This window comes from Meleagris gallopavo, chromosome 3 (genome assembly GCF_000146605.3).
Source record: "Meleagris gallopavo isolate NT-WF06-2002-E0010 breed Aviagen turkey brand Nicholas breeding stock chromosome 3, Turkey_5.1, whole genome shotgun sequence".
Lineage (NCBI taxonomy): Eukaryota > Metazoa > Chordata > Aves > Galliformes > Phasianidae > Meleagris > Meleagris gallopavo.
Genome location: NC_015013.2, coordinates 33,432,390 through 33,453,095, shown reverse-complemented (window position 1 = coordinate 33,453,095; position 20,706 = coordinate 33,432,390). Strand labels below are relative to the sequence as shown.

Here is a 20,706-nt window from a genome sequence, read left to right as displayed (position 1 = left end):
GCTCAGGGTGAACAGATATAAGGCCTTGGTAAGTCATCTGACATGCTCTTCTTTGTCAGGCTCTCCTCCCTGCTGCTCATCCAGACTACACATCTCACCTCAGCTTTATGGTCAGGCCTATCCACCTTTCGGACACTCTCATTATATTTGACTTATTAACTTCAATTCTAATTATGTTGTATTATAGAGTGTTATCTTGCATTCTGATACCATATTTAGTAAACTAGTTTGTTCTCAGATCCTTGCCTCTATTTTTAATTATTTTGGGGTCCCATTTCCCTTTTCCGGAGGCGCGGATTCACGAAATCCATCCTCTCTCCTAGTCACGGAACTGGGCCGAACCAGCCCATAAACCGTTGACAATTCCAACCACCCTAAGGGAGAGTATTCAGCCCTCTCTTTCCCAATTCACATCAAACAAGAGAACAAATCTACAGTTCAGTGACATTGTACAAAGTAGGCAGACCAGCACAAAGTGCTGTACTGTTTTATTTCAAACTCGAGAAATTTTTTGAAACTTAGAAAATGAGACAGCAGCTAATGTGATGTTTTCATATTAAACAGAACTTGGAAGTCAGTTTTGCAAATCAAATTTGCAAAAAATTGGATCAAATGATCCATTGTTTGTGAACTCCATTATGCCTGTTTTCTTGTATGTGGTTGCAGTGGGTTATATGGACCCCAGAACAGCATCATTTTCTGTAAATGGTGGACAGTTAAATAAAAAACAGAAGGTATCATGAAAATAATTTTCACTATTGTGACATTTCCTGAAGGTTACAATATAATCTGGAGATCATTTCTATTTTTATTAAGCCAGAAATGTTGGCCAAAATGTTAATTGAAGTAACTTTTTTCTTTAGTTTTCTTTGTTAAAAGCTTAAGAGTATCCAGTTAAGGTTTTCTAATAGGGATAAAAAACACGTAAACTATTGGATTAAGATGATTTTGCATTTAATTGTGAAAATATTTTCCATTTTTCTGTCTTCCCTGTGGCCTTACTAGGTTTGTGTAAGGCTGAGTTAAATCAAGCTGACCAGTAGTCCATATTTAAAAACTGAGATAAAAGTAGTACTTGTTTTTGCTTCATTGGACTTCGTTGTTTTTTCTCCTAATCCTTTTGATTCTTTACAGACATTTTTTAGGCCTCATTAACTTGCTGATTTTCTTTAATGACAGTATCAAAAAAGAAAATGGAAATAGGCAGAACAGAGAATGAGGGAAAAATATTGATCTATTTGCCAGGTTCCTCTGATCGTGGCTCTGAAGTTTGTGTCTATCTGTGTTCTGCAGAATGTCTTTCTCAATAAGTGAACATTCAAAAACATTAGCAATGTTTACAAGAATGTGAACGTAGATAAGAAAGAATTATTCTTGCTTTGTCTGCCTCAGTCAGCCTCCATCCTCTCTCTATTCCTGTGAACCATGAGCCGGGACAGAAGTGATCAAAGATGCTGGTATATCTTAGCCTCTTTCAAGGTGAAGAAAGGCATTCATTGCCTTGAAGAAGGCTGAAACTGATCCTTTGGAGAGCGGAAGACAGAATCCCATTGTCACACAGAGATGCGGTTAAAAGTTCCCTAGAAGCTGATGACTTTTGTGTTGAGTACATTACATTATTATAGTGCTTATCCAAGGTATATACTGTGTATTTAACCAAGGCCAGATCATCGCATATGAAGATAGAAAACAGTCCCCTACTGATCAGGAGCTATGGAAAACTGCTCATTTATGTAGTGCCAAACAAATGCAGAAAGATTTCTAAGCTAGAGATTGAACTACCTGCACATACAAATACTTTCAGTATTTATAGGTCACAAATTTCTCTTGTAACTTCCAGATCCTTGAGCCAATTTTTAGTTGGATGACTTTTATTGTATATGTGAGAACTTGCAAATAGGATTATACACAGCTTTTAGTTTACCCAAATTATCTTGCTTCTTGAAAATAAACAGAAGTAGACTGGTACCAGTTTGCTTTCTGGTTGAGGATAAATATGTTAGTAGTTCGAAGCGCAGTCATTTACTGGGTCCATGCTGTACCTGCAACCATCAGTCAGGAGAAGGAATGTTAGTTTGGTTCTTCTTGAAGTGAGTTTAGCTTTGATATCACTGAGCTGTTGTCTTTTTCCTCTCTGCTCCTTTTGTGAGTTTATCTTCTTATACTTCCATATTTTTTCCCAATTCCTTGTTGATTAAGCTGTTACTGATCTCTCTACACTCAGCAATCTAACCTCTGTGTCATTGTGTTATTTCTGCCTTCTTATCCTAAGCAGTTTGGTAGCTTATCCTCTCCCAGTTCTTTTGAGGCAATAGTGACAACCGTATCTTTTTATTGTCATCTTTAAGTAAAACTGGGCACAATTTCTACATGTAAGAAAATGAGCAGTTTTAGGGCTCAAATTCCCTCATCTGCTGTTTTTCTGTGACCTGATAATTTTCCACGTAATATTGTTAAGCTAAGTAATGTTGTATAAGGTGTCCTTGTTAATCTGGATGGCTCATTTAATGGCATGCCAGTGTTAAATATGAGTTACAAGAGATCAACAGATTGGTGGTCAGATGACCATGATGCCTGTGAGTATCATATCATCAAATGGCCTGGGTTGAAAAGGACTCCATAGATCATCTAGTTTCAACCCCTCTGCTATGTACAGGGTCGCCAACTACTAGACCAGCTGCTCAGAGCTACATCCAGCCTGGCCTTGAATGCCTCCAGGGATGGGGCATCCACAGCCTCCTTGGGCAACCTGTTCCAGTGTGTCACCACCCTCTGTGAAAGACTTCCTCCTAATATCTAACCTAAACCTCCCCTGTCTCAGTTTAAGATCGTTCCCCCTTGTCCTATCACTATGCATCCGTGTAAACAGCCATTTCTCCTCCTGTTGATATGCTCCCTTCAAGTACTGGAAGGCCAAAATGAGGTCTCCCCGGAGCCTTTTCTTCTCCAAGCTAAACAAGCCCAGCTCCCTCAGCTTGTCTTTCTAGGGGAGGTGCTTCAGCCCTCTGATCATCTTTGTGGTCCTCCTCATGACCCTCTCCAAGAGCTGCATATCTTTGTATCGGGGTCCCAGGCCTGGACGCAGTACTCCAGATGGGTCCTCACAAGAGCCAAATAGAGGGGGACAATCACCTTCCTTTCCCTACTGGCCATCCTTTTTTAATGCAGTCCAGAGTGCCTCAGTCAATTTGTAAGTGGTACGTTGGCATACTTCTCAGGAAAATTGACTAGAAATGTGATAATGGATCTAGCTGAACAGAGTGATCTTTTCAGCGTTGATCAAGCTATTGTGTGTTTGGGGAAAAAAATGATCCTACTTGGGTCAGAACAACTTGGTGCAATGGAATAGGCTTGGAGAAGAGTGGCTGGAAAGTTGCATGGCGGAAAAGAATCTGGCTAGTGCTGGTCAACAGCCAAATGAACATGAGCCATCAGTACTCAGGTGACCAATGGCATCCTTGATTATATCAGAAACAGTGTGGCAAGCAGGACTAGGGAAGTGGTAGCCCTGTTGTATGTGATGCTTGTGAGACTGCATTTTGAATACTGTGTGTTTTGGGCTTCCTCACTATAAAAAGGATTTTGAGTTGTTTGAGTGCAGAGAAATAAGCCTAGTCCCTTCCCCAGATTCTGAGGAGTAACTGAGGGCATTGTTTAGTCTAGAGAAGAGGAGGCTGAGTGAAGACCTTATAGCTCTCTACAGCTACTGGAAAGGAGGTGCGGCAAGCAAGGTATCAATCACTTTTCTCAGATGATCAGTGATAAATTATAAGGAAGTGGTTGTGCCACAAGATGTTTAGATTGGACATCAGGAAGAATTTCTACACAAAGTGCGTGGTTAAGTATTGGAGTAGGCTGCCCAGGGAAGTGGTGGAGTTGTCATCCCTGTAGTTATTTAAGAGATGTGAGGACAAGGCAATAAGAGAGATGGTTTAGTGATAGGTCTTGGTAGGTCAAGGAGATGGTTGGACTTGATGATCTTAAAGATCTTTTCCAACCTAGACATTTCTATGATTTTTGAAATCATTTCTGAAGGCCAACAGTTATTTTAGGCTTATGGTTGCAGCTTGGAAGGGCCTGGCTTGGAATCACAATTTTTGGGTTGAAACATCTTTAACATATCTGATATTTCTCGAAGGATAGATGTGTTATCTCTGGGGAGGAATTGAGCTATTTTTTGGTTAATAGGAGGAGAAAGGTCAGGAGGGGAAAGATTCTTTGTTGCATGTTTGTGGAAATTCTTTCATGCAGGCTAACAAAACTGTTCTTGTGAAATATATTGCACTTTAAAGAGTACACACTGAGAAATTCTTCAGAATTTTCAAACATGTCTATGATAACCTTTATATTCCATCACCTTGTTGACTCAGAAATGAAGTTTTGTTTCCCTGTTTCTCTGTCTTCCTGTCTCTCTTTATCTGTTCACAGCCAGATAATCTAGCTGAGATATCCGGGACCCGGACTTCTACCTTTGATAGCTTTGATTTTTAAACTTGAAACACAACATAGGTTCTGATAAACTAGTGATTTGAGCTGGAATAGAGGTAATGCATCATTCTATTGAAGAGCAAAGAGGAGTTTTCAAGTTTTATATTATATCAAGTTCAATATTAAAATTGCCCAGGAACTGCAAATCAGACATACTTTATCACTACTGCAGAAAAGTGTCTGTGAATACACTTTAGGAAACCTTTCTGTAGTTGTCTGTGAATGAATATAAAAATCATGTTTGCTTAGGTTCTGTTTTTATAGAGTCAAGTAACTGCTGTGTTACCTGAGGTGCCTTTTTGTGATTTGATGGTTAATGCAATATTTAATGTAGGATTTGATCTTTATCTTAATTCAGAAGGTGAATACATTCATATGGAGCTCTGCATGGTCTGTGCTTTGGCTAGCCAGGATTCTGTTTTAGTGGAATTTGCTCTGAATTTCATCACTCCTGTGTGCTCTGCACTCTTAAAAGAGTGCCATTTCAGCGCAAAATAGAATTTATAGTTGTCATGATTAATTACTGCACTATCGCCCTATTTTTAGGTAGATGGAGTGATGTATGAGGCAGCACGTAGGATATGGACACCTGGCTTGCTGGGTCATCTGTCAGAACAGGGGTGGTTGTGGCAGGCTGCAGTTTTTGAGTGTGGGTTCTTAGTTCATGTACTAAGCAACATAGCTATGTTGTAGCATTCAGAGGTTGGGCCACCCAGCTGTGACTGGCCAGGAAAGGAATGTAACACTGCATGGCAGAGATACATTTTTAAGTCTCCCTGAGAGTACAGAAGATCGGGTGTGCCATTTCTTAGACCCACTTTGAGGACCAGGATATCTGTACTGATTTTATTCTTAAACTTAAGGAATAATCTCTCTGCTCTTGGTTTTTATATTCTACTTTTGCCCCTTTTCCGTATTTGATTAGCATATTATATTCTCTGAGTGGACAGAAATTAATGCCCATATGACAGAGCACAACAAAATTGAATTCTGTAAGCTGTTTTACAGTGGACAGTTTGCTTGCTGTGTTTTTTGCTTGGATGTTTGTGGGGTGTGTATGTATGTTTTTGTTCTTTCTTTCTATTTTTATTTTTATTTTTAAAGTGATTTTTTCTTAAACACCACCAGAATAAAATAGTTTTACTAGAACCAAATAACTCAAAGCTATTGAATACTGATATTGTCTGATTGTAAGATTTCCCAACTCCATACAGCAGATGGCATTACAGTGTTTTTTTCCTTCCCTGAGGAAAATTGCTTGTCTAAAACTGAACTTATATTATCATCCTATAGAGAAAGCAATTTCAGAAAGAATTTGATATACAGATAGTAAGTATAGGAGATGTTATGATATGGAACAGAGTCGCTGTTAGAGAATGTCCAGATTTAGGTCTTTTCCTTGTTGCATCCCAAAGAGCAGGTATTACTGTTTAATAAATACAGAAGCAAAACCACTCTCTTTTTTTTTCTTTTTTCTTTTCCTACCTGTTCATAATAGTTATGCAACACATTTGTAGCACTAGTTCAGGTGCTCATCTAAGACCTTGCTGGAACCATGTGGTAAGAAACACTGATCAGCTGTGGGTTTCAAGAAAGACAATTACAGTGAAAATTCCTGCATAGGCTCACTAACTTTTGTCTTGCGGTGTGGCTGTGGAATTAATTTTAGGGGATTACATTTTCACCAGCAATGAACAAGAGTCTGCATGCTGTGCTTGTAAAATCTGCACCACCGGAAGTGACCCACTGTTCACAGCTGCCATGATGGCATCATTGCTAGGAAAATGTTGCGTATGCAGTCCATCTTTCATTGGCTCAAATGGATGGAAGTCAGAAGGCGCCAAGTCTGGACTGCATGGTGGGTGTGGTAGGACAGTCCAGCCAAGATTGGCAGTGTGCTCCATGATCTTCAAACTGGTATGGGACTCGGTGTTATCGTGTTGCAAGAGAAAATTAACTGCTTCTCTGGCCTGACTGCAAGTTCAAGCCTTCAGAATAGTCAGCAAGATGATGATTTGTCCGAGTTCCAGAAAATCCATAAGGATCACCCCTTTCCTACCCCAAAAGACAGTGCACATCACATACCCACTGAGATATGCTTCCTGAACTTTTTCTTCACTGAAGAATTCACATGTCATCACTCCATAGACTGCCATTTTGATTCTGGCTTGTAATGGTGTCACCATGTCTTGTCACTGGTAACAATGTGTGGCAGGAAACTGTCACACCTGTATTGGTCAATAGGTCCCAAAAAACTTGCATATAGTTTTATTTCTGTTCCTGTGTGATCATTTGTGGGAGCCACCAAGGCACAACCTTTGTGACATGCCAACATTGCCACTATCATTTGCAATGCTGTGAAGCCATTATTCAGCTCAATCAACAGTTCTCTGGTCATAATCCACCAACCTGAATGGCTGAACTGATTGAGACACTCTTCATTTTGTTGTGTGACAGCTGTGCATGGCTATCCAGAATGTGGCTTGTCTTTCGCGTCACTGTTGTCACTGCTGAAACGCACCACCCCACTGCCTCACTGTGCTCACATCCACTGTTTGTTCTCCATAAACATTCAGCAAGTGTTGATGAATGTCTGTGGGTGCCATTTTTTTCTGCATGGAGGAATTCAATAACACACCTTTGCTTCATCCACACTTCCATGTCGGATGCCATTCTGTCAGACTGCCCCTCTGCTGCCTTCTGTCATATGGCAACAACATATAATGGGATATTGGAGGGAAGGTTCATCCCCTACTGTCCTATACCATGATGTCTTTAACATCATGGGACAACATGATAAAATAGGAAGGATTGCTTTTGGAGCACCCCTTGTATATACAATATTACTAGATGATTACCACCTTATGGTTACTGTAGAAATGTAAGATTCTTTGAGAGTAGTTTTATTTATCTTTCTTAGAAAGACTAATTTTTTTCTGAGTATCATTACAGCCTAATTTATTTTGAGTTTTTATTCCTCATTTTCTTCTGCGTTAATATTCTTTGTTTTTCTCATGTTACATTATGTTATATGGAATATATTTTACATGAAAATTCTTCTCACTTGGTCTGATACACTGTTTTGAATCAAATATTTTCCTTGTTTTCTCTTACTTAGGTTTAGCCCAGTCTGGTGCATGGGGTTGCTTTGATGAATTTAACCGCATTGAACTTCCAGTTTTATCAGTAGCTGCTCAGCAGATATATATTGTACTTCAGTGTAAGAAAAATAAGAAACCTCAGTTCATTTTCACTGATGGTGACGTTGTTGACATGGACAGAGAATTTGGCATATTTCTGACTATGGTACGTATATATGTATATAAATAATGTTAGTGTGGAAAATCTTTCCCATATCATTGTCCATAAAAGTATCCCTGATAAAATCACTGGAACTCTCTTAGAAAACAGTGAGTTTGAATAATAATTTTCTCAAATAATGATATTTTCGCTTGCCCATATTTTTAACTGGTTCTTAGGACTTGATTTATGCAGTCATAACTACATATTTTAAGGTTTTTTTAGTTCAGTATTTGACAGTTTGAGATTAAATCCAGCCATCCAATATTTTTAGTCTAAGTCTATCAAAATAGAACAGAAGTAATTGGCTATTGGAAGGACTACTCTAGATGTTTCAGTCAGTATTTCACCACTTCTCAAGAGCTTTTAACTCCAATTTTTCCCTATGACAGCATGAAGGAAGTCACCTTCACTCTGATTCACTGACCTCCCTAAGATTTATCTTTGGTGCCTGTGGACTGGATTGTTTCTGTCAGTGCAGGCGGCAAAGAAACAAGAAAGTGTAAGAATGCCATAAAAGCTTCTTTGTACTCCCATCTCCTTAGCTTAGGCTACATATGGACAATTTGAAATTAAAACATTTTCCTTTATTCTCAGGTTTTCTATATTTGAAACGGTGTTAATGTTGTCCTTTTACTTTGGGGAAAAAAAAAAAACAAACAACTGACAAATTAACTTGTGACATACCAAGTCTAGAGAAAATGTTGTTTGAAAACTGCTGGAAGAATTTAAGAAGTTTCTACTGCATAGCCAGAGACTACTGTTCTCAGAGCTGACCCGTATGGTAGTCATAGAGACTTCTTTAGTGAAAGATCGGATGGGTCAATTGAAGTTAAGAAAGTAACTTTCAGCACTGCAATGCTATCAGGACCCTGAGGAGCTAACTGTTTAAAACAGTTCCAATATAATGTGTAAGCGGTTGCCTGTTTTGATCTGTGTGTCTTAGGCATCTCAAAATACCATATGTGATACCATGTACTTCATGAACTGCAATATTTGGACAGTTTAGTAGTAACGTGTAATTGTAACATGCTTCAGTTATCTGGTGTGATCTGGCATGTGCACCTGTGTTTGCAAAATAATTACGAAAAAAGATAAACCTTCCTATCCTGCTGTCATCAAGCAAGATTTTATTTTATATTTTTCATTTCTCAGAACCCTGGCTACGCAGGACGACAGGAGCTTCCAGAAAATCTGAAGATTCAGTTTCGTACAGTTGCTATGATGGTGCCTGACCGTGGCATTATTATGCGAGTCAAGCTGGCAAGTGCTGGTTTCCGAGACAACCAAATCCTTAGTCGAAAATTTTATACACTCTACAAGCTCTGTGAAGAGCAGTTATCTAAACAGGTAAAATAAATATTTGTCCAACTCTAAGCTGTCACTGGAAGGGAATGTGGAGAATATATTTTCATGGAATATATAATTATTTTGACTCTCAGAAATGTAGTCATTTTTTAAGGTTTTCAGTTTCAAGTTCCAGCATCAGAATTTGAAATTATTGTGTTATTTTTAGTTTTCAAACTAGTTTGATAGGATAGGAAGTTTAGTTTGTGATTTTAAACAGAATGCAGATAGTGATAAAGATAGGATGAATAGTGTACAGAGCTGTAAAGAGCTTTGTAAAGGACAGTTTTTTCAGTCTTCTCACTTACAAAGGCTAGATGTATTGGAGAGACAGTGTATGAATTTTAAATAACTGAAAACTGCCTGGTAGAAGCAAAGAACAAAGCTGCATTTAAGAGCAGAACTAGTATTTATCTTTTGAATGCTGAGTGCTGACTGTCCACTAGAGGGTCTCGAAGAGAAATGATACGAATAGTAGGTAAATTGCAGCTCAAATGAGAAGCCTGCTCCTCTTGAATCCTAATGTACCTGTACATACCGACTGTGTTCTCCACTATATTAGTCCACATCTATACCACATATTTACCAAAGACTTTGTTGGCTTCTGTGTAGAAATCTTCAACTACACCGGAATGAGATGGTAAAGCATCATATTGTCCGTATTATTTGAGAAGTAAAATAACAAAGTATAGATTTGGATTTTCTCATTCTTTTTCCATCCCTTGGTGATTTCACTGTGTCAGTATATATTGCCAACCAAACTAGATTCTCATTTTCATTTCTCTCTGGTTTCTTTTTTTCTGAGAGAGTTTGGCTCACCGGCTGCATGTTGTAGACTGTCTTCTGAAGAATCATATATTCACTACTGTCTTTGTAAATTGCCCAAGGTGATTCCATTCAGCCTTCAAATTAGTTTTTAGGCAATCTGAATCACCTTATATCTGTAGGGTATTGTAGCATCTATTTGTGTTAATTGATTTGTTGCTGTCCATCTTACTCCCTCAATTCTGTCCATGTTCATACATTTAGTAGTTATCAGGCTTATGGGCTGCATTTCTGAGAATAATTTTCTGAGGCCTCTCTCAAGCGGAATTTTTGGACATTGTTTAGAAAAACTTGTATAAGCACACAGTTTCAGCAGTTAGCAACGTAGATTTTCTCATGCATGTTGAATATGGACCTCTCTTTTCCCTCAAGCTTGTTTGTAATAGGATTAAAATTTCTCATTGTCTCAGTTTTTGTATTCATTTTGTCTTGGACATGTTTGTTTCCTCCTCTGTAGATGAGGCATTTGTGCAGGCATCACAGACTTCACCATCTACCTGAGCAAAAGTGCATTCCTTGTTCTTGATGTCACACTGGAACTGCATAAAGGGAACAGTATTGGAACTATTGCACAGGCACACTTTGAGAGAGTGCTTAAAAACAAACCTGCCAAAACCACCAACAAAATCACCAACCTTCCCCTGCAAAACAAAACAAAACAAGCCCAAAACAGTCAACCAAGCAAGCACCCCACGAAACCGTATTGAGATGTTTTCATAACACTCACACAGTGAATCACTGAATGGCTCTCTTACAAGGGTTCTTGTAATGTAGTCCTTAGCTGAATCGAGTGAAACTTCCCTGAACAGGTGACTTCTGATCCTGTGTGATCATTACTGTGCTCAGACACAATGATCCGTTGCTACTGACTGTCTTAACTGTATATAAAATTTACTTTGATTGTCTCGTTTGTTTACAGTTTTTTTTTGTTTGTTTGTTTTGTTTTTTTTTTCTATGTGACCATTGCTGCATCTGCAGAAAGTTTCTGTGTATAGTTATTTCTGCAGCAGAAACTGCCCTGGAGTTCTGGAGACAATGGGATTCTCCACTTAGCATGTTAATCAACATACTGAGTCATATAAGTGCTGCCTCTCAGTTGGCCTAGGTGTAGAGGGAACTGTTTGAAGGAGTCTGTCTTAGGTCAGTCCTTTGTCTCATCTACATTGATGCTAGCAAAGGCGTTCCTTACTGTTAATGAATATAATTACCAAGTATACTGGTTGTGCACACAGGCACAAATCTGAGACCCAGCCACACAACAATGATACATTTGAATGTTACCCTTTCATCGCACTTAATAACTTAAATTACATAGTTCTTATTTTAGCAGCTAGTGTATCCGTGGAAAACAATCTCCTGTGTGAATTTATAATTCCATCAGGACTCTCTAACATTTCTTCAGTAATGACCAGAGAAGCCTGCTACATTGATCTTTGGTCCTGGCAGTTTACTTCATGCATCATGATTCTGTACTCTGCAGTAGAAGCCAAGAAGCATAGCTTTGTACAAAACCATGGCAATGTGCTACTTTGTCATGCCTGTGCCTCTCAGAAGCCCTTCGGACATCCTGCTCATGTATAAATTATATACAATTATAAAGTCAAAGAAGATTTAAGTTTGGAAGGAGTCCTGTATCCATGCTGAAATAGGCTTAAATATATCCAAATTGCTCAGCACCTCATCGAGGTGGGCTTTGAGTATCTCCAAGGACAGAGACAGCACAACCTCTCTGGTCAAGCTGTTGAAGCGTCTGACTGCTATTGCAGTGGACGAAAAACTCTTCTGATATTGAACAGGAATTTCTTGGATTTCCATTTTTGCCTATTGCTTGTCGTCACTTGGCACCACTGAGGCTGTTTTCTTAGCTAAATAATTTGCTGTAAATATTTGTGACTCTCCTTAACATTTGCAATTGACAGACAGCATGCACTTTCCCAGGCAGTCTGTTCCAAAGTTTGATTTTCCTTATGGTCACAAAGTTTTCCATAAAGCTATAAAGCTGACTTGAATCTCCCATGCTGTAATTAAATACATTGCTTCTTTTCCTATCTATTCCTTCTGCTTTCCTCTTTGCAGAAATTGTTTGCACATTGAAGACTTTAATTGTAACTCTAACTATGTACTACATATTTACTCCTCCTACTTATAAAGCAAAGTTTTTTTTTACTTCTTCATGATATAGCATGTTTTATATTTGGCTAATATCTTTATTTTCTAGATAATCTTCAGTGTAGGTTCGACTACAACTGTGGAACCCAACTTTTGGGCACAGTATGAAAGTGCCAACTGCAATGGAAAGGTCTTTTTCAACCTTCCCAAAAGGATTGCTTGCATTGTTATTACCTTGTATAATTGTAGATTTATGTGACTGGTGAATCTGTGGTTTGAGTCCCATGACGCATACTTTCTTTCAGAAAGCTTTCTGCATCTGATTCATTTTCACCTCAATAAAGAAGAGTTTTTCCTCTCTTTTTTTTGCAGTTGGGTATCATCTTCCTTGCAGTATTTTTCACTTTTCTTTATTTAAATTCATCCTCTGTTGATCATTTGTTGAATTTTCTCAGTTATTTTGAATTGTAGTTATGGTATTTTTTACCATCTTGATATCCCCTACAACCTTAATGAGTAATAACCAGTTAACTGCTCACTGCTGAAGTTTTGAGTAGTACTCAGTGTGTTGTTCCAGTTTGTCAGTGATAACAATTGTGAATCCAACATTAAAAATAATTGTATATAGGTTAGAAGATATCTTATTTGTGGAGATACCTCAGTTGCTATGAAAATAACAGAACATGAATTGAGATTATTTATAGGATAAGATAGGCTTATGTATAAATAAATTGTACCTGTATAATTTCAGTGCATTCTTTTTATATCAGCAAGTGATGGGCTCTTTTAGTTACCAATCCCAATACCCCACGTGTCGAGATAATAGCAGTTCTTACGTGTGCAGGTAATGAAAAGTAGTCTGAAGACTTGTGGTTTACTGTTTGTGTATCTGACACATTATGAATTTAGGAAAATGATAGAAGCAGCAGCTTTGTTACAGATGATGCATGAATGTGGTAGTGTACCACCAAAAGGGAGACTTGGCAGGCGTTGACATGCAACACTGGAAAATATTTTCAGGATGAGATAGCAACAGAGCTGGAGTTTCAATTTAAAAGATGAAAAGCTGTGAAATTTGTAGTATTTAAAAGTTCAATATCTGAGATTTCTTTAGTTAATATACTTTTCAGCCCCTTCTTGATATTGAATTCTTCAGTGTTTGTGGTACCAATTGTACTTATATATCATTTCAAGGTTCACTATGACTTTGGACTAAGAAATATCCTGTCTGTTTTAAGAACACTTGGAGCAGTGAAAAGATCTAATCCCAAAGAGCCAGAGAAAACTGTAGTGATGAGAGTTCTGCGAGACATGAACCTTTCCAAACTGGTATTGTAACACTAATGTCTTTTCCAAAGCAGTACTTTATTAGACTTTGTGAAGTGCATTATGCATTTCAAAAAGCTCTTTTTCTTCAGCAGCTGGATACATTTCATTTTTTTCTACTAGATTATTTATTTTTATCCGAATACAGTTATAGTGAGAGCACTATTTCTTAAAGAGAGGAAAACACATCAGAAACATTAGGTGGAGAAATAATCAGAAATATCAATGTTCTAGGGGACTTGACTTCTTACTCTAACTGCCTTTTGTTTTTTCTTCTTTCTACCCCATCAAGGGAGAGAAAGGAAAAATACATTGTGTTACTTTTTTAATAATGTCATAGAAGATTCTTAATCCTGAGTTTCAATTTAAACATTTTTTGGGAGTCTGTTGTCTTTTTAGAATATTATAAGAATTACAATGAATGAAGTACCTGGAAGCAGCTAACACTTCCTTGTATAGTGTAGTTTGTCTTGTTATCACTATTTAAAGTATTAATCCTTTCTTTATATTGCTGTAATTGAAAGGTTATAGCATATCTAGAGTCCATGTATTTACACTGGCGGCCAGTCCTGTGATGGGAACCAATTACACTGTTTCTGATGTTAATCTGTTTAGCTCATTGGTACATGCAATCAAACCTATAGGCATGCTTCAGTGATTTACAGAATGAAAAAGATCATAAGAAATCTGAGGGAAAATACAATTTTAATAAATCTTTCTGACTTGTATAGCAAATTGAGAAACGTGTGTGATTATATTGATACAAACTGCATTATAATGTTAACATTTTTATGAGCCTTAAGTATTTAATTTAGAAATTGCTACTTGTGATTGCATTGTATGAAATTCACTTAATAAATCAGATGTGTAATATTTACTTTCGAAAATACACACTTTTCTACTACTGTCTTTTAAATGGCATGTTCTTGAATAGTGTTTACAGCTCTAATAAGAATTTCAGTTAATAAATAATATGTTTCCTCCCTACTTTATCCTTGACAGGTGGATGAAGATGAACCTTTATTTATGAGTCTCATTAATGACCTATTCCCTGGAATTACTCTGGATAAAGCAGTGTATCCTGAACTACAGTCAGCCATTCAGAAACAAGCAGAGAAAGCAGGGCTTATCCATCATCCACCGTGGATTCTTAAACTCATTCAGCTGTATGAAACTCAACGAGTCCGACATGGTTAGCATGAGAGAAGAGGTTTTGAGGCTACATAAAAGCAATAAAGTTTTTATATTATCTGTACAGAGTGTAGATTATTTTCACAAAAAATGTATTTTGAAATTGGACAGATGTCATTTTTAAAGCTTATGTGGATAGGAAAGTATTAGGACTCTTTATCACTGTGCAATGCACACAGTGAATTTTTAGCTTTGTAGCATTACATTTTTATGGGAAATAAGAAGGTAGCCTTCAGAATGATTGAAATTTCTGTAGTACAAGTTAAAATGTAGAATATTTGTTCAAATTCAGAGATGTCTGAATTTGTTCAGTATTCTGAAAATCACAGTTGCTCTCAGTGGTCAGTCCTGAAGCTTATGTTTAACGTTACTGTGAAGTAGTGATACTGAGAAGATTACAAAAATAATTACTTAGGTCTTTAATTTCATAGATTCTAGTAGGCATGCACTATAATAATTCCAAGTGCTCTTTTTTCAAATCTGGTCAGTGAGTCTGAGAAGAAATAAGCCTTCCACCTGCTTGAGCAGAGAGTTTGGACAAGATGGCCTCCACAGGTCCGTTCCAATGTCAGGCTTTCTATACTTGTCATGTTTATAGTCCACAAGAGGCTGTTGAATAAAACCCAGTCCTAAGAAGAATACCAAAGATGCTAATATGAACAGGTTTGCCATTCATAGTTGAAAAGAAATATTCTTCTTTTGAAATGCTTTCCAAGACTCTTAAAAATCTAGGCATTTTAGTCTATGAGGGAGAAAATATGAAGTAGCAAAGTAGCAAATCTACATTGAAGAAGCCATCCTTTTTATTCTTTTAGCGTGACAGTAAGTGAACAGTAAACTCAAGCAAATGGAACAAATAGAAGGAAATACTTGCTCACATATAGTCTGAGAGCTAATGCCTCAAAAGATTATTTCAGATTATGGATTAGATGAAGGAACTAGTAGTTAATACTTGGTTGAGTATATAATTTGCATCCAAACTGCTGGGTTCGGTGTTCCATATCAAATTATAACACTGATACAGGAATCATAAAAGTTTCCAGGATTTAAATTGTGATTAGATATACCTCTTGCTGGAAGAAGCTGTTTGAAGAACATCTCCACAGCAAGAAGATCCATGGGATCTCTGTGCTTTCTCCACTGTGGCATTCTGTCTAAATGCCTCTTTCCATGTATGCCTGCTATTCCATTGGTCATGCAGCTCCAATTGACCTAACAGTTAGATGCCAGGGCTTTTTTACTGCATAGTCTTGCTCATATTGGAAAAACACCATTGGATTTATGGATCCCCATAGGATTTTACGCAATGAAGAAAAATCTGTAAAACGTGGTTCCCCTTGGTTGGAATAGAGGCAATGTGTGCAAATAAAGAACCCACATGCACATACCAGGCATTCTGTATTGTGCAAGATTAGGACTGTAATTTGGGTTTGATGTTCCTTCATTCTATTGAAGATGTTTATAAAGCCAGCTAAGGTCTGTGTTGTCCATTTGCCACTAGGATTAACAGAAGTTACCAAGCTTCCATAGAAGGCTTTGGAAATTTCATTCTGAATGTTCATTTGCTTTTGAACAGACTCTGGAACTCTTAAATACTTCATGTAGAAAATAAACTAAAGAAGATCAGCTGTAGGCTTAATTTATTGTTGAAGACATGCTTCCTTAGACAATACGCATATATACTGATGAAATTAAAAGTGTGCCTACTATCATTATTTTTGTAAGAAAAAATGTATCATTATAGTCAAGAGTCATTGTAGATAGATGCAGGTGCATATTTTAGTTTTATGTGGTTCAGAAAGATTTTCTTGGTTTAGTGTATGTTGGGAACTACTCATTAAATGCATTTAGAAATTACTGGTTTTGTTTACCACCAGTCATGTCAATGTCATTGCATGTGAACATCAAAAGGCAGTTGTGTTTCCCAATTACAAAAAGGAACAGAACTGCCTGAGGGAGAATGCAGACCCACATAGACTTGCCTGTCATAATAGGCCAGGCATTTATAGAGAAACATCTTTTTTGTATTAGCTTTTGGATAAAACAAGGATTGCTAGTGGAAAGGATCATTAAATAGTAGCATGATATTTCATTTTAAACCATGTTTGTATTGTTTTTAAGGTATGATGACTCTAGGTCCAACTGGTGCAGGAAAGACCAAATGCATTAATGTTTTGATGAAAGCAATGACAGATTGTGGTGCTCCTCATAAAGAGATGAGAATGAACCCAAAGGCAATCACAGCTTCCCAGATGTTTGGTACCCTTGATGTTGCCACAAATGATTGGACAGATGGCATTTTCTCTACATTATGGAGAAAAACTTTAAAAGCAAAGAAGGTAATGGGTATTCTATTGTGATAGTTAATAAGGGCATTTATTGTTATTTCCATAAGATCTCATTATCTGTCATTTATGTGAAAAATCTTCTGTTACAAATTCAAATGGGAAAATGCAGTATTAGTTTTGCTTTGTATCTGAATAGCTGAATGTACCCCAAAGTCAGAATTATGTGTGTATGCCAAAGAGAAATGTGCTTCCCAAGCTCCAGAGGTTCCAGAATTGAAATATATTTTAAGAGTTTTGCTTCCTTCTGTAATCACGTAGTCCTACTGTTCAAATTCAAAAGCAAGAGCTACTCATGTTTTGACATGACAAGAAAGGTAATATTCTCCTGTCTGATTTTATGTCATTACTTCTCTATTTCCAAATCCTTTTATTGCACCTGCACATGAAGTTTCACTGTGTAATATAACACTCAAATCTTAAGAAGTTTCAGTTTTATTCAGTTCTCATTTATACAGTAGGAAGCCTTATATCAGAAAACTAAGTAGCATCCCATGAGGAGCATGTGCCTTGTCTGACTTAATTTAACTGGAAATGTTTTAATCCACCTTGATGAATGATGGGTTTGCTAATGCTTTTTTGTAGGAGAGAGGGAGAGCTTTATGTTTAGAGCAGTCCAAACTCTTGTTTTTCACAATTCTTTGATTTTTATTATTATTATTTTTTTTAATGTGGCACAGTTTAAAAAAAGAAAGGTTCAATCACTCAGCAGTTTATGAAAACTGCAGTACATACTGAGCCAGTCAGCAGCAAATTATGATTTTATATCCAAGAGCACATCCTCTGAGATTAAATGTCTATTTTTGATATTTTTGGTCAGTTTACATGAAGTTGCATGTGTGTCTCTTTCTTTAGGGTGAGCATATTTGGATAATTTTGGATGGGCCTGTTGATGCGATATGGATTGAAAACCTGAACTCAGTTCTGGATGACAATAAGACCCTGACTTTGGCCAATGGAGATCGTATTCCAATGTCCCCCAGTTGCAAAATTATTTTTGAACCTCACAACATTGACAATGCTTCCCCAGCAACAGTTTCTCGTAATGGCATGGTCTTCATGAGTTCTTCAGTGTTAGATTGGAAGCCTATTTTAATGGCTTGGCTGCAAACACTGCCTAGTACATACTCTGATGTTCTTTGGAATTGCTTTAGTGCTGTATTTCAGGTACTTAATCATTTTAGAAAAAAAAAATGACATTCCTTATTCTTTATTAATGATGCATTGTTTAATCCTAAATGTTGTTTCGATTATTTACTTGTGTTTATTTATGTAATAAAATAAGAATGAAGGATTTAAAAACAAAAAAAGATCTCTAACATTAGTGAACAAGTGAGACTATATCAGATGAATAATCTGGATGTTTTGTTTTGTCTGCGTAGGATATTTGGCAGTGAATTTTTAAATCCATGATTATTTTATGGTGATGTCAAAACAGAAATGTTCTTTTTGTAATAGTTACTGCAATTTTAGTTCTTGTTAGGATACACCAAGGGAGTGGATATATTTATATACTTTTTTTTAATGTGAAAAAGTAAGATCTAGAAGAAATTAAGCTTCATTCAAGCTATTGTAATCTTTCTCAATTTCAGTTGTAACAAGAATGCATTTGGTCCCTTATTTATTTTAATGTATTTTTAAATGAGATGTGGTAGCTCAAATTAATTGAGGGTGATTCGATGCTGTGTGATGTTCTAAACTTCTATAGAAGTGACTGCAGTATCCCTTCTGATTTCATAATCTGTGCATTTGTTCCAGAAGAGATTTTTGAGATGGCATCTCTTTGATACATTCTGTTACTAAGTTTGGTTTGATCAATAGATATGCAGGGAGAATTCAGAACATTCTTTCTCTCTATTTTACCCTAGCATACTGAGTATTTCAAAAGTTTTCATTAGTATGATGGACAAGAGCCCTAAAGAATAATCTTGGCAGTATAATTTTTTTCAGTTAGAAAAAATTACTAATTTTTCTTTGAAAAGGTTTATAGAAATAATTACTTTTTAATCTTTCAGCTCTGTAATCTTTTGATTTCCTCACTTAAAATCTGTGGAACAAATGCAGCTTGTTGATATCTCTTCTCTCCCCATTTGCTTTCTTCTTCAATCTTCTTGTGTGAGTTGAGTCAGATTTCACCAAGGCTTCTCCTGTAATATCTTTTTTCTTTGCTGGATTTTAAAAATGCTGTTTATAATGAACTTTGAGTGACATTTTCAGAAAGATTATTTTTGTGTTATGTTTTGGAATGCCTAGAATGCTAACAAACGTCTTCTCACAGATATGTTTCATTTTAATGTCTGTTCACTTCATAACTGATGTTTAACAAGCTATTCATTTTGTTCTACCTCAAAAACATAATGATATGACATAGTATTTACTGCAGCAGAAAGAGAATCAATTCTGATAATGAATTTTAAAATATGCTTCCAAAGTGATGTATATGTGGGTCAATTTACTGCTTCTTTGCTACAGTTCTGTTTATATTTTTTGCTAAAACTTGCTCTGAAAATATAATAACATTTAAAATACCCAAGCCTGAAGCAATAGCAATAAAGTCCTGAAAAATATGTATTTTATTAGATTGAGAGATGAAAATACAGTGAAATATGAAGTTAATTCTGTGCTGAAGGCTGCATTTGGAGCTATCGAAATGTAAATGAAAGCTGTCATGCTGTCAGCTTTTTTTCACTCCTAATGAGCTATCTTTGCTGCTCACATAATAGAAGCGATGACAGTGATTTTACAGATGAGGGTGACGCTACTTTTGTATTCAGATATCTCTTTTCACAGTTAGTATTTCCCTCCATGTATAAAAAAATGGATAACTAAATACTAAAAGAAAATTTGTGAAATAAGGTGCTTTAACAATGGTGTCAAAGCCCAAATACAGAGCCAAGTCAATTTAATGCTAGTATTAAGAAAAGCACATATATAAGCAGCTTCCAGATATCTTTTTTTTTTTTCTTCTTCTTCTTTTTTTGAAGAAAATGAAGATTAGGCTGTAGATGGAAATACAGTAACTAAGGAGAGTCAGATTTAAAGCATACCTATAGAGGTCTTGTGAAGACAACCTAAATTGGAAAAATTAACAAAATTGAGTAAGATACTTGCTTCAGTAATTCCAGTTTGCTTAAAAAAATCCCCAGTGATCATATTTGGTAATGAAAATAGAATTTGTTGTTGAAAGCCTATATACTGGACAAAATAATCATTAATAAAGGTAGAGCAAATAGCAGTTATGTAGGAGGAAGTCCCAGAGAATAATAGTTATGAATTAATGTAAAGAGTTTAATTCTTTTTATGAATAGTGAAATATTCCTGCAAGATACTAGCTTTTATGTAAAAGACAGCGATAAAGTGAAAAACAAAACAAACAAACAAACCAAAACAAAAAAAAAAAAAAGAAAGAAGCAAGGCTCCACCCTTATTGTGAGTTAAGATTATTTTTGAGTCCTTATTACTTCCATGGCATGTTTTATACTGGTCTCTGTGCTTCCTTCTCAGTAACATTCCCTGCTTGAGAGTAATTTCAATCACAGAATCATAGAGTGATTTCATGTTAACTTCCATTGCCTTCCAATGTCTCTGCTCTCTTAAAGTTATAGTACCATTGTTTTTTAAATCTGCAAATGTTTCTGCTATCTGTAATCTATAGATCTTATCTGATTGAAATAATTATCCAAGACAGTTTTAAAGAATTGAAATAACTAACATAATTAAATTTACATTATTTTTTTTTAAATTTGATCACGCTCACTTTTTTTTTAATTTGATC

General features: G+C 36.4%; 1 protein-coding gene across 1 annotated transcript in view; it reads left to right on the top strand.

Annotated features, from left to right (window-relative positions):
* The window catches only part of LOC100549719 (dynein heavy chain 5, axonemal-like), a 28,701-nt gene extending 10,281 nt beyond the window's left edge, over nucleotides 1-18,420 (top strand). The window contains exons 10-15 of the mRNA XM_031552806.1: nucleotides 7,607-7,794; nucleotides 8,944-9,138; nucleotides 13,264-13,398; nucleotides 14,398-14,587; nucleotides 16,708-16,925; nucleotides 17,787-18,420. Coding sequence (XP_031408666.1) covers nucleotides 7,607-7,794; nucleotides 8,944-9,138; nucleotides 13,264-13,398; nucleotides 14,398-14,587; nucleotides 16,708-16,925; nucleotides 17,787-18,128 — 1,268 coding nt within the window. The 3' untranslated portion in view covers nucleotides 18,129-18,420. The remainder of the gene's footprint in view (nucleotides 1-7,606; nucleotides 7,795-8,943; nucleotides 9,139-13,263; nucleotides 13,399-14,397; nucleotides 14,588-16,707; nucleotides 16,926-17,786) is intronic.
* Nucleotides 18,421-20,706: the final 2,286 nt, after the last annotated feature.